The 14,580-nt window shown below is 37.8% G+C and overlaps 2 protein-coding genes across 6 annotated transcripts; one reads left to right on the forward strand and one right to left on the reverse strand.

Moving 5' to 3' along the window:
• The first annotated feature begins 806 nt into the window (after window positions 1-806).
• Window positions 807-6,704, forward strand: LOC121804771 (casein kinase 1-like protein 2). Of its 2 annotated transcripts, none has more exons than XM_042204431.1 (14): window positions 807-1,144; window positions 1,232-1,272; window positions 2,136-2,205; window positions 2,306-2,454; window positions 2,578-2,673; window positions 2,756-2,826; window positions 3,597-3,658; window positions 3,760-3,823; window positions 3,897-3,981; window positions 4,058-4,184; window positions 4,300-4,382; window positions 4,455-4,518; window positions 5,370-5,506; window positions 5,971-6,704. In XM_042204431.1, exons 1-14 carry the CDS (start codon window positions 1,069-1,071, stop codon window positions 6,268-6,270), a joined length of 1,425 nt encoding a protein of 474 aa, XP_042060365.1. In that variant the 5' UTR covers window positions 807-1,068; the 3' UTR covers window positions 6,271-6,704. The 2 variants fall into 2 exon arrangements, with proteins under 2 accessions (XP_042060365.1, XP_042060366.1); XM_042204432.1 differs by having other exon boundaries at window positions 5,373-5,506.
• A 98-nt stretch (window positions 6,705-6,802) lies between these two features.
• LOC121804782 lies at window positions 6,803-11,087 on the reverse strand. Of its 4 annotated transcripts, none has more exons than XM_042204448.1 (5): window positions 10,713-11,087; window positions 9,194-10,297; window positions 8,955-9,095; window positions 8,078-8,134; window positions 6,803-7,331 (listed from the first exon to the last, which is right to left on the reverse strand). In XM_042204448.1, exons 3-5 carry the CDS (start codon window positions 9,063-9,065, stop codon window positions 6,975-6,977), a joined length of 525 nt encoding a protein of 174 aa, XP_042060382.1. In that variant the 5' UTR covers window positions 9,066-9,095; window positions 9,194-10,297; window positions 10,713-11,087; the 3' UTR covers window positions 6,803-6,974. The 4 variants fall into 4 exon arrangements, with proteins under 4 accessions (XP_042060382.1, XP_042060381.1, XP_042060383.1 ...); XM_042204447.1 differs by having other exon boundaries at window positions 10,151-10,297; window positions 10,713-11,084; XM_042204449.1 differs by having other exon boundaries at window positions 6,803-7,160; window positions 7,236-7,331; window positions 8,955-10,297; window positions 10,713-11,079.
• Between the last annotated feature and the right edge of the window lie 3,493 nt (window positions 11,088-14,580).

Here is a 14,580-nt window from a genome sequence, read left to right on the forward strand (position 1 = left end):
ATTAATATTTATTTTAATTGATAAATGGAAATTTAGTAGTCGCATTACAATCAACTTAATCATGACACTTTTGTTATTAGGTAGCTAGTAATCACTTTATCACTAACCCAACACATGTACACTTGATTAATAATGCATAGATTCAAATCCAAGACCTCTCATTTTAAATGATTTAAAAATGCACTTTTATAAGTATAAATTCAAAGGTCCAATTTATTCTATTTAAAGGCACTTTTATTTAGTGTGGAGCTACTATAGTCTATAAACAAGAAAACTAAAATGAATTTGAGTCCTTTCAACAGAATATGTTTTGACGAATAAAGATCAATATTTGAAGCAATTTTAAACATACATTGGATCGAGATATATCTGTAGGACTATGAGTACTGACTAGTGACTCGAGTATTAATCTTATTGGTTGAAATATTAGTATTATACTAGTATTTTGAAAAATTGTTCATTACACCATTTTCCTTTTTAGAGGGATTGAAATTCCAACCCAAAATTTTAATTTTAAACTAAAAGACCTTCTATATGATAACAAACCTTGATTAATAAAAACGACTTACTAACTAACTGTAAATTGGTTTTAATAATTGGTAAATGACAACCACCAAAGTTGAAGTTGGGTTTGGCAAAAGAAAAAAATCTCGCGAACACATACACACGCCAATGCCAGGTTGGATGGAAAAGGCATCACGTGACCGAACTCATATCTACTCTTATCGAGCATCAGAATTCCACGCTCCAGTCAGGCGCGTGCTTACACTCGCCCTACGTTTTTTTTCTGAACCGAATCAAAGGGAAAAAACCTTCAACACTGAAACACACGCATACACTAATCTGTCAACACAGTTGCTGATGAAGGATTTTAGCCCCTTTCTTCTCTCTAACTCCTAACCCTAGTGCTGCTGTTAGAGCTGGAAATTAATCTCGATCAAATCATTTCACTTGTTAGATCCAGCCGTAACTGTGCAGCCGCCGAGATCCATATGTAGGGTTTGCTTGCCGCTTAATTTAGCGTTCTGAGTGGGTAATTTTCATCTAGAAATCCGAGGGTTTTTGTTGATGGAGCCGCGAGTTGGAAACAAGTATCGATTGGGTCGGAAGATTGGCAGTGGATCTTTTGGAGAGATCTATCTTGGTAGGTTTTTGTTTTTTTGGTTGAATTTCTGGTCTTTGCTTTTCTGGGTTTCTGGTTTATTGATTTAGTGTTTGTTTGTGTATGCAGGGACAAATATTCAGACTAATGATGAAGTGGCAATTAAGCTAGTAAGTTCTGCCGTTTCTATATTTTTAAATGTGTTTCTTATAGCATCTTCTTTGTTGAATGGTGAGGTGTCTTCCTTTTCGAAGTTATGAATATTGCTGCACTTGGGTTTCTCACTATCTGCTTGTACTTGTGTTCGTGTTTTGTTAGCTTGAACTCAACTTGTTTGACTTGTATGCTCGTATGTGATTAATCCAGTTGCAAATTATGAGTTTTGATTGCTATGAATGTGGTTTAGTTTAGAAACATGTAACACAAAGGCTTGACGTCAATTTGGATGGAATGTAGCTACAGTATCATTCAGCTTTAATGTTCTTGTTCCTTTCATCTCAGAATTAAGGGGTTTTAATTGCTTTTCATGATTGGGTGGCTTGTTGTGTCTAGCTTTCCGGCCTTTCCCTACTTTTTAGCTTCTAACTCAATATATTTTCTTCACCCCAGCTTTACTTGCTTGTAAAGATGTTTCTTATTCAGCTTTTATGGAACTTGGTGGTGCTTGTAAAACTAATAATGTGAAACTACATTTCTGTCATAGTGTCATTTGATTTTGCAAAATATAACAGTATCTCTCTACCTTTAGTTAGACCATGTCTAACCTTGATTGAAACATACCTTGTGGTTTCAAAGAAATGGAAGCCATTGTGTCTTCATACCTTCTCATAGTTGGCGATTGTTCAATTATTAAGAATTGGGAACTGCATGGTTTAAATGATTGTATTGCATATCATTTTGCCGCACTATTAACAAGCGGCCTCATATTTAAGAAAATTTGTGTGTGCTGAGGATGTTGTGCTTGCAAATTCAGCAGTAGTGTTGATAATTTCTTCTTCCCTATAGTTTTTTATGCCACATTTGTTGTTTTCAGGAAAATGTGAAGACAAAACATCCTCAATTGCTCTATGAGTCAAAATTGTACAGAATTTTACAAGGCGGAAGTAATTCTTCAAGCAGAACGTTCACTTTGTTGTTTACTCATCGACCAAATTTTTATATCAATTATGTCACAAACTCTTAACTTTCGCAACAACTCTGCAGCTGGGGTACCAAATGTAAGATGGTTTGGCGTCGAAGGAGACTACAATGTTTTGGTTATGGACTTGCTCGGGCCCAGTCTTGAAGATCTTTTCAATTTTTGCAGTAGGAAACTCTCTCTGAAGACAGTTCTCATGCTCGCTGATCAAATGGTCATTGTTTTTATATTTTAGCTTTATCTCTTTTCTAATGATATTGCTACTAAAGAAAATTGTTTTTTAGCGTTAGTAACATTGATATCTTTAGTCATAAGGTTTGCCTAATTGTTCTTTCAGATTAATCGTGTTGAGTTCGTTCATTCAAAATCATTTTTACATCGAGATATCAAGCCAGATAATTTCCTTATGGGCTTGGGACGACGTGCCAATCAGGTCCTCTTGCAATTTGTACTTTTTCTGTAATAGCGGAATTTGTTTGCTGAATGGAATTTGTTTCGGCTGGCAATTTTATTAGGTCTACGTCATTGATTTCGGTCTGGCAAAGAAATACAGGGACAGTTCTAATCATCAACATATTCCTTACAGGTAAGATGAGCATCAGTATTGCAACACAATTCAAAACGTGGGAGATTCTAATGATTCAATCTCAATTTCTCATATAGCTACACTGTGCATTGAGTTTGATTGCATGGTTTCAAGTTGTATAGGAATTAGGGTTGCAGTCACATTTTCTGTATACTATATAGAGTTTTGGCCCAAAAGCTGCCAAAACCGGTTTGTAAGTTTCAACTTGTTGTGAGAAACCTTTGTGTGCCTTCCATTTTTTTTATTTTCAACTATAAGCTCTGGTTAAATTGAGAGGCCATAATTTTAAACTGTTTTAATTTCTAATGAGTAAGCCTGTTACCAAAGTAAGAATTAGGAAAAAGACTCAGCCTTCTTGTTGATATTATTGTCTTTATAAACATTAACTCTGTAGCAATATTTATTTTTCTAAAATTCTGATCTACCTAATGTCTGTTTTTATTTGTATGATAATCCAGTTCACAGATATAAGTACATTGGCAAGTCAAATTTGAATTTAAATTTATGTCCCATCCTGCTTTTACTTGTAGACTGAATTGTTAAGTTGTGAAGTGATGAGTGTATGCTCCATATCACTTCCACATGTAGACTAGACTATTCTCACTCGAAGTAAACATTGAGGGATCTTCTGGAGTAAATTCTTTCCTTGTGTCTTCGAACTCCAGTTCTTGAAACACTTTTTTTCATTGAACTTTTAAATCGTGGATCAGAGTTTCTCTATCAGAAAAAGTTTTTTTGATGTACATTATTAAAATTTGCAACCACTGCAGGGAGAACAAAAACTTGACTGGCACCGCACGATATGCCAGTATGAATACTCACCTGGGTATAGGTATATTTCATTATCGTTCCATGCATTATTAATACTTGATTAGTACACTGATACCAGGCAAATTTACTATTTTACTGAGATGCTATTGATATTGTCCATAGAACAAAGCAGGAGAGATGATTTGGAATCTCTCGGATTTGTGCTGATGTACTTCTTAAGAGGAAGGTAGTTAATTCATCATATGCTGCAATTTCTATTGATGTACTTTGAATTGCCAGTTAACATGTCCTCTGTATAGCCTTCCTTGGCAGGGACTAAAAGCAGGAACTAAGAAACAAAAATATGAGAAAATAAGTGAGAAAAAGGTCTCAACCTCTATTGAGGTAAGTACCTGGACTATTGTGGTTGGACATACTTGCTTTAGGTGTAAATATAAATGCTGTCTTACATTCCTTTCAGGCTTTGTGCAGGGGTTATCCAACCGAGGTAGCATCATATTTTCATTATTGCCGTTCACTGCGCTTCGAAGATAAACCAGATTATGCTTATCTTAAGAGGATATTCCGTGACCTCTTCATTCGTGAAGGTCTGGATATTTCTTCCAGTTTTCCCATTTAGCAAACACCATTCTATGGAACAATATATTGAGCTTAGAAGGGTGATAAAAAGCTTAAGTAATTCCTTAAATGTTTTCCCTGCAGGTTTCCAGTTTGATTATGTTTTTGACTGGACCATCTTGAAGTATCAGCAGTCCCAGATGGCTGCTCCTCCTTCACGTCCTCTGGTAATTAACTAAAAACCTTTTAAGCTTTTAAAGCATAATACCAAAGTTTATGGATTTGTTTGCTTTTTTCAGGGTCCAGGAGCTGGGACAAGCTCAGCTTTACCCCCTGCGATTCCCAGTGGTGAACGGCTGCCTGGTGTGTTATGCACTTTATTGCTAATGTTTTCCTTTTTTCCCATCTGGACCAGTGTTGTCAAAAACGCGACCCGAGAGCGCCCGGAGCGCGGGGCGCTCAGGTCGAGGCCGGCTTCGCCCCGACATGGGTGAGTCGAGCGGGATACATGGGGCGCCGTTGGGGCGACGGGGCGGGGGGGCGGCGACTGGAGCCGAAGTGGTTTTCCCTGCTTTGTTGACTAATTTTTTATGGGTTTTGAAAATGGAGATGAGCTCTTATGGGTAGAGAATCGAGGCATTCATTACTTTAACCTACCTTTTCCTCTTTTCTAATAATTAATTGTTTTCTCAGCCTCTTCATCTCTACATTAATTCTTTTTCACCCACTCAAGTTAGAGAATAGTAACCTGTATCGATTCTCATGCAATAGTTAGTGCAATTAATTTATTACTCATAATTCTTTTTGTTACCCACTCCCCAAGTTAGAACAGTAAACATTTTAGTCTTTTTACAGTTAAAATATTCATTATATTGATTAACTATCTTTAAATATTAGTACTACATAAATAATAAATAATCTAAAAAATTGTACTTCACACCAAAAAGTCATTTTCAGGTAATGAATTTCATTAACCTGTATTAAAAGTATAGATATAACATAATTAGGCTAATGGTACGCCCCGATTCGTGGGTCTCTCGACCCGCTCGCCCCAACGCCCCGCGCCCCGGATTTGACCTCATCGCCCCGGCTCGCCCCGCGACCCTAACAACACTGATCTGGACTGAAAAATATCATATCTGTGTTTTTTATCTCTCATGGTGTGACTTATATTGATCTGCCATTTTGAGATCTTTCCCTGTTTGACTTCACAGCAGGTGATGAAGAAGGAAGGGTAGTTGGCACTTCTTCAGGAGATCCTTCAGGAAGAAGATCTGGACAGATTTCAAATGCTAGAATGTCCAGAGAGAAGAGTCCAGCTGCAATTGATTCAGCAAGCAAGGATGCTTTGGTAAGCTATTAATTTGTTTTTGTTGATTCCATATTTAATAAGGGGCTTTGAACATATAGTGGATGAACTGATGAAATTACAAGGATACTTAATGATAACTTAAAAATCTTACTGTATTGGTTTCCATCCCACTAAATGTGAAGCATTTGCTTTTTGGCACAAGAATTTATGTCATGTTGTTTCATGAAATAAGTGTAGAGAAAATAAAGTAACTGAGAGAATAAAGTAGATATGATGTTGTTCTGCTTTAGGAAAAGTCACTTTTAATGGGTCAACCCAGAAAGGAAAATGTCACTTTTAATGGGATGGAGGGAGTATAAATTAGGGTATCAAGTTGGGAGTCCAGACTTGGTTCAAGCATTTACTACTATGATCTTTTTTATCTTTCCCTTTCCGACTGCTGCTCACTATTTTGTCTAATTTATTTTGTTATATAGTATTGCTTAGCTAATTAAATTTTGCAGCTCTCAAACTCCACCTTCTTCGGAAGGTCTAGTGGAACACTTAGACGTGGGACTGTTTCTGGAAGCCGCGAAACTTTTACTTTAGGAAATGATTCTGATCCTAGTCGCTCTCGGACCCCTGAGGCTAGTCCAGCTACTGCAAACAAAACATCAAGTGGACAAAGAAGCTTTCCGCTTGGTGGATCCTCCAATGCAAAGCATACTTCTTCTGGGATGAATAATTCTGGCATTAAGAATTATGATTCTACAATAAAGGGCATCGAGAGTTTGCATTTTGATGATGAAGAGAGGTTTCACTGAAAAACAACGGTAAGCACATGCCTGTAAATCATAAAAAATTGTGTGATTTGACCGACCACCTGCGGGGATTTGACTTTGTTGGTAAACTCAACTACTCACCGTCACTGGTGGAGATGTGAATTCGAACTCAAGAAATGAGTTGTTGGTGATGAGGATAGATAAAACTTGAGTCGGTTGTAGGTGCGTTTGTTCGAGTTGGGAGTTGTGGTGTGGGTCTATTTTTTCCATGTGCCCTTCTCTTCTTCAGGTCTGCCTGGTCCTGAGTGTAAAATTGACCAGTGGTCTTCGCAAAGTTATTACTACCAATTTCAAATACTGCAGTTTTCATTGTAACCCTTTTAAAAAAAGTATATTGGCGCAGCCCAGCAACTGCTTATGCATCTCTGTATCATGCTTGATGTTGATATATTTAAATAACTGCAAGTTTGACTGCTTTCGCTGTTTGTATGTATCTATCGAATTTGAGGGCTTCAAATTATTGAATTGTTTTATTTAAAGAACTGTCGTCCTGCGAGAGAAGCACTGAACATTATTGTATGGGGTGATGGTGAAAAGATTTTACTAAAATTCTGCACATAAAATCCAATGACATAAAACTAAAAAAGGAACAGATTATACGCATCAGCGAAAACTGCTTATTATTAGTGTCTATTTACGTGTAAGTCTTGATGTGGAAAGGATGCTAGCTGAAAACATTCCAAGTTTCACAGCTTATTGTTCAGGCTTAACGTATGCTCAATGGTCTCAATGCAAAAACCAACTGATCCACCCAAAGCCATGGCCTCAGCTACTACCCTAGATAGAGCTTCCATTTGAGAAGATAATATGAAGACCGTAGCTTCTGCAGCCTGCCTATGCGCAAAATCAACCTCTGGCAAACTGGCTTGCAGCTGACAATCTTCTGTTAGTTGCACATACAAATACGACGAAAGCATTGTATAAACAGATGCGCCAACTGAACTGACCTTCTCAACATCTGAGTGCAGTAACTCCGAGTATCCAAATAGCAGGTGTTCTGCTGCCATGCCACCAAGTATCACACATGAAAAAACTTTGACAACCTGTTTTTAAATTTTACATTAGAAAGTTGGAATCTGCCTAGTGACTGATGCAAGAATTATGACCCAGAAAAATATTTCGGATAAGTTATCAAAGAGAACAAATAGAAGTCCAATAACATTAATCGGTGACAACACAAACTTTTTCAGAAAAGGATTAGATGAACATGAAACTTTAATGGTCCTGGGTCAAATTTGTAGAGTATTTATTCATTTGATACCCTCTGAAACACTAATATAGGGAAGTTCTCATACATTACTGCTAAATATCATTGGCAATAGAGATTGAAAGAAAAATTTCTCACAGCCTAGAATAAAAAAAATCAGAGTTTGGGGCGTTAAATATCTTGTATCCATAGTACATCTGGCGTAACATAGATTTCTCGCGGATCTACTCCACTTTTTGGGTTAACAAAAGTGATTCATTACATGAATAAAGTATATACTTCGACTCTCTTGTGCTAGAACTTTGGAGCAAAACCACAAAAGTATTGTACGTGCTTTTTAAAAAAGATTAGGCTTGGAATTATTGGAAGAATGAGACCTTAGCAGATGATAGAGCTTATCTCAAGGATTTGTACCATCCCACCAAAATATTCGTGTGTTTGATGTATATCTAAATTTTAGAACACATAAAGCAAAAATTCTACTCCACTTCATTTGTTTTATAATGAACCATCCCACCCCAGTGCAAAAACAAAAGTGTCTGTTGATGTTGCTCAAGGAAAGGAAAAAAGTTAATGCCCAACCTCTTTATTAAGCTTCCCTTTGGAGAAGGTTCTATTTGACATGGGACCAATGCCAACCTGCAAAATTTAACTAAGACAGTTAGTTAGCAAGGATTTTTGACTGTCTGAAATAGAATTTAATCCAGAAGAGTGCAACCTCCAACTCCCATCTATGCATGTTAAAGTTTCAATTTAGATGTTTAAGACCATTCATAAAGATCAATACTAGCTCCTGATGGATGCTGGAATTCAGTTGTTAAGAGGCTATAATGGCAAAGATATATCATGTCACAGTAATGTGCCAAAACATCTTTTATAAGCTAGATAGATGTATCTGTGATGACTGAAAAATAATGGCAAACAATGGGGCTTCAAGGAGAAATATTTGTCTCTTAGGTATCTGTTAAGACTCGAGACTGAAAAATAATGGCAAAAATTAGGGCTTCAAGGTGTAATATTTGTTTCTTAGGTATCTGTGATGAGTGAAAAATAATGGCAAATTAGGGCTTCAAAGGAGAAATATTTGTTTCTTATTTTCAGTTTCCAATCTACCATAATCTATTGTTGATTTGTACTACTACATAAATAATGGGGTCTAAAATTCAAATTAATTCTATACAATATATTTGGGAAACCATTGTGAGGATGGAAAGCTTCTAATAAATCAAAACATTATATGATATGACTTTTGAGAGGACGTATCTGATAGATGTGTTATAGTAGTAAACAGCTGAGATTTAATCTCTAGAATAACACAAGCAAACCATTCATAGTTCAGACATTCTTCCAAATAAATAAGATTGTTTTACATGTAAAACATAAAACCACATAATACCATTTCCACAAATTCTCTGCAAATTTATCATTAATAAAAGTAATGAATGATGATAGCACTTACTTCCCTAAGAAATTCAAAGCCAATAAATTCCACCTTCCCACAAGCAAACTTGTCCAGCAATAGATCCTCCATGCTCGGTACTTTGTATCGTCTAGGCAAGACCCCGAGCATATAGCCAACTAGAAAGTGACCAGCTTCATGCTGAAAAACATTATACTATTGCTGAAGAATATCGAAGAAGATCCTCATTACAAGTCACTGGTTTAACTAAGATTGTTATTGTTGATAAGTATGCTAACCTTAATATAAAAAACTTAATATACAACTTATATCAAGGAAATTAATGATCTTGATGCATAATAAGTCACTATTTATATCTTAGAGTGTCTTGACCTGAAAAGTTTAAGCAATAAACAGACTTAATAACTATATTGCTATGCCAGTAAGAATCACTCACTGCAGTAAATAACTGCAGATAACCCAAAAAACAAGACAAGAAAACATCTACATCCAGCAATGTAAAACTCAGTATAAAGTCGATTATATTGTACTTATGGCATTGGTTATGGATAGAACATAATTGATTTTGTACTTACTTGCAAACACATCAGGCGATCTTCATATATAGATTCATAACTTTCTGCATCAGTAATTTTTCTAATATCTTTTGGCAAGATTTAAAGCGCAACTTAGCAAAAAAAATAAGGCTATTCAATGACATAAAGAGTCTTAAAACAACCTTTTTCGGCTATTTTAGCTTCAATACCAGTATGCATGTAGAAATCATCGATGGTAATCATGATAGACATTGTAGCAAGTTAAAGTTGCATGGATAAAGGGAACATGTGTATGTTTAGCTTGTGAGTGAAAATATTGGCATAAAATAACAACTCAAGTTCTACAATTACTACTAAATTAACAAAAATCCAGTACTTGCTTTTCAACACTGAAAATTAAACCTCAATTTGTAACTGAAAAACTCATATTAACAATAATCTAAGTTTAGGACCAGGAAGATACTTTAGATGTGGCTCCATACTTTCATCGATACCACCTCCCAAGTTACTTGAGAACAAAGAAACTCTGAAGAAAATAATCCATATAGCATGTATAAAAGCAGGCAAGTACCATTGGTAGAATTTGTTTTCCATTTTCATAGTAAAGTTTCTAGTTTTAAAAATTCCTACAAATGTTGCATATGATTTGTAAGCACTACCGAGACAATGCGCACTAGAAAAAAGAAGATAACGACGTACTTCTGCTTCTTCCTCCTCCAATTGAAACTCTAGACTATGCTTCAGGGATTGAAGGATTGCATCAATTACTAACTGCAGATATGATTGTTCGCTCCTCCCAGCTAACCCAGAAGAAGAAACTCTTCCAGAGACCTAAAATATTGAAATCTGCAAACAAATCTGAGTTTTAAAAAATGTAATATTGCTTGTAAATGTAGTCTCAGTTTTCCATTGATTAGCTCTTCATGCAAAATGCTAGTAAATTCTTCAGTTGTATTCAGCAGCCACCAAGGATTTTTTTTCCAGAACTAATTTATGGAGTTGTATGCCTGTAATTGCACAATTTTTTTGAGACGAAAAATGTTGGTTTATTGTATTCTAGGCTGTAATTTGCAGAATGACTACATTTGTTGATTCAGAAAACTTATAAACAAAACAGCTATATTCTGGATAGATCTAAGATAGATACGGACAGCCAACTCAAGGAGAAAATCATGATCAATCCTTATCCATACGTGAATCATTCATGATAACAAGATGAATTTAGCAGAAGGCAATGAGGAACAAATAACGCCAATCGCACCTTTGGGGCAGCGGCGGCACCGAAGCCCCGGATGAAGCCGGCAGGATGAGCTTTGAAGTGCTTCATGAGAGATAACGCCGGCTTGCAATTCCCCTTGTCCCGATTCTCTGTCCAACCTCACCAACGCTCTGCGACGCCGTATCGCCGCCTGTCCTTCCTTCGTTGATGAAATTGAAACCACTTTCACCGTCAAAATATGCACCTCCATCGATTACGTAGGTAAAAACTACAGCGCGGTGGAGGTTCATATAGCGGCCGCAAACGATACCGTTTCAGCCTCTTACCCTTTTCCCTGTGGCTAAAATAAATGGAATCAAATGGGAAAAATGAAGTAGTTGTTTTTTTGGGTTTTTTCTATTTTTGTACTAGAATAGAGTTATCATTCCTCGTTTGTTCTAGAATAGAGTTATCATTCCTCGTTTGTTCTAGAGTTTTTTTTTTGTTCCGGGTTTGGGAAAGAGACGAGACGCATGAGGGTCATGCATCTTAGGGAGAGACGCATAAGCCTCATGCGTCTCTACGTTGCTTAAATCATCACATTCATGCGTCTCTAGTGCATGAGGCTAGTGGCCTATCTTATATTTGTTATTGTAAGAGAAAATCGATGTCTCGAGCCCACCGCTGCATGTCTCTGTCCAAAACGTGGACTTATGATCAATACAACTCCCTTCCCACTTTCCAATACAACTTTCCACGCTGTATGTCTCTGTCCAAAAAGTTTTTGTCCCCTCCCTTCCCACTTTCCACGCGCTCTCTCTCCCTCAATTTTCCCATTTCTCAATACTCTTTTTTTAACTACTCATTCCGTCTTGAGTATAAATTTTGGAATGAACGTGGACTTATGATCAATACAACGTAGAGACGCATGAGGCTCATGCGTCTCTCCCTAAAACGCATGAGCCACATGCGTCGTCTAATAAAAAAATGAAAAAAAAGAGAGACGCATGACCCTCATGCGTCTCTATGAAAGACGCATAAGGGTCATGCGTCTCATTAAAAAGAGACGCATGAGGGTCATGCGTCTCTCCCAAACCCGGAACAAAAAAAACTCTAGAACAAACGAGGAATCTAAGTTTTATTTTAGAACAAAAAAAGAAAAAGCCCTTGTTTTTTTCCAAAAAAGAAAGGAGAAACTCTAGGTGATGTTAATCATTTTGGAGTTTCGGGTGAAAATAAAGCGTAGGATTATACCTTTCCCGCCATTGTTGCGTGGGAGTAGGATGTATCATCCATTTTGGTGATGAATTGTTTCATTCTATTGCTACAATTTTTTACTTTTATAACGAGATTCATGAGTTAATCTTGGCATCACAATCACATTGCATTCTTTCTTGAGGTTGAGGCACAGTTAATTTTTGATGATGCAGATTCCACAGAGGAGGCTCTGTATACTCGGGATTAAAGGGCGTGTTCTGCTCTTTTGGGGTTGGGGAGGATTTGATCTCTCGGATAACCTTTGCTTTCACTCATTTTCAGTTATGTTGGTAGTGATGATAGATCACTATTGAATGTTGAACGATTATTTATAAACACATAACAACAATGTGGTTATAACCGATTTGTTTTCTATCAAATTTCCGGAGCTATTTATAATTTTAAGTAATACAAAAATAATACTCTTATCGTTTTGTTTTTTATATTACTGTTTTATTCAAATATATAATTAGACGTGCCACATCAAGGGAAAGATCGAACTAATGGACAATTCGCTACAAAGTGCAACTTCATAATTTTAGCCACAAATTTTTAATTTGTGAGAGATATATACTAAATTTTGGCAAAATTTGTGGAGTATTACTTTATTTGTCACTAACACTTACACTGGTATTTTTCATTTGAAACACACGGGTGTAGTCCAGTATTTTAAAAACCGGACCGGATCAGCCAATCCGACCGGTTCGGCCGCGAACCGATAGGTTTTCTGGTCCGGTTTGGTCATTTAAACCGTCGATTAGTTGAGTCGTTTTAGACAGGAAAAACCGGCCGGTCGGGCCGGAAACCGCCGACCGATTGAACCAGTTTTTTGAAATATTTTTTGAAAATCACGTTCTGCTGCCATTGTGAACCTTCGATTAAGCTACTCTCTGATCCACAATACCTTTCCAACTGCATCTTGTATTCCCTTTCTCCATATCCCCCTCAGAATAAAGCTAATGGACATCTAATGGATCGAAAATCTATATATTTAAATTAATGAACATCACGAGATTGAGTGAGAGAATAAAAAAATCAAAGAGGATTGGAAAAGGCTTCAGAACATGGAAGAATATCCCAAAACAAGGAGGCTGTGGGTGTTTCAAAATGGAGATGGGATGGGGACGATTTTTTCAAAAGCGGCCGGTTGTGGGGATTGAAAATAGGGTTAGGGCACCCGCAACGCGTCTCGCTGGTGTCCCTTATCTTGTCCCTCCGAGACGAGACGGGCGCGGGACGCGTTGCAGCGTCCTGTCTCGTCCCCAGCCCGCCGAGACGCCCGTCCCTCCGAGACTGCGCGCGAGCTGTCTCGCCATACGCAAGGGCGGACACATGTGGAGAGAGGGTAGGGCTTTAGCCCCTAATGAATTTATATTTTTAATGTTTTCTTTTATAAAGTTTTATAATTTTTTCATAATTTATACATATAATTATACTAAAGCACATGTTAGTAATTTAAATCACATAGAAAATTGTTTTCAAATAATATTTTAAAAATATAGCCCTTATTAATGCTCATTTCTGCGTCCGCCCTTGGCCATGCGCTTGCGCGACGTGGCGCGTTCCGGCGCCATGGGTGACGCCCACTCGCCGACCTGCGAGGGCTTCGTCACGATGACGCAATAAATCATTTTTTTTAAAAAAAAATTGAATTTAATAAAAAAATTTAAAAATTAAAAACAGTCATATGACCGTTCAACGGTCATTTTTCTTTTTTTATTTATTTTTTTTTTTTACTCTATAAATACTCATATTTCATCCTCATTACACACATATCTATTCTTCTCAAATTACCTCCATCTCCTCTCCAATTTTCATCTCAAATCATCTCTTTTATTCTTCTACCAAAATTAATACATTCATAGATCCATTTGAGCAAATGCGTCGAATAATGGAAGAATCACTTGAAGAAGATCAGCGTAGGGAGGCGGAGGAAGCCGTGCCGCCTGAAAGACGATCCCGGACTTACATCCATCGTAACCGGGAGGAAGCCGCCGCAAGGTTAGTACGCGACTACTTCTGTGATAACCTGGTATGGGAGATACCTACTTCCGTCGCCGTTTCCGCATTCGGCGACTGCTATTTCTCCACATCGCAAATATATTGGCAGCCCGGGAAGAGTTCTTCCATGAAGGGTTCGACGCCGTTGGCCGTCCCAGCCACACGATGCTGCAGAAATGTACTGCAGCAATCCGTCAGTTTGCGACTCAACAAACGGCGGATTTGTTAGACGAATACCTCCACATTGGAGAAAGCACTGGGAGAATGTGCTTGATGCAATTCTGCAAAGGTGTCCGTGCAGCCTTCACCGACGAATTTCTCCGGAAGCCAAGCACGGCACATTGTCAGTTTCTGCTCCACCTTCACGAAGAAGTGCACGGATTCCCCGGGATGCTTGGCAGTGACGATTGCATGCATTGGCAATGGAAGAATTGCCCTGTGGCGTAGAGGGGGTCATACACGAGCGGTCACAAAGGCACGCACCTCACCGTTATACTCGAGGTCGTTGTCGACTACCGGCTATGGATTTGGCATGCGTACTTCGGGGTCCCCGGATCGAACAACAACGTCAACGTGCTTAACCAATCCGACCTCTTCGCCGAAGTTTTGGATGGTGAAGAGCCGGCCATCAACGTCATCGCTAACAACCGGCGGTATAAAATGGGGTACTATC

This window comes from Salvia splendens, chromosome 5 (assembly GCF_004379255.2).
Source record: "Salvia splendens isolate huo1 chromosome 5, SspV2, whole genome shotgun sequence".
In the NCBI taxonomy this organism is placed as follows: Eukaryota; Viridiplantae; Streptophyta; class Magnoliopsida; order Lamiales; family Lamiaceae; genus Salvia; species Salvia splendens.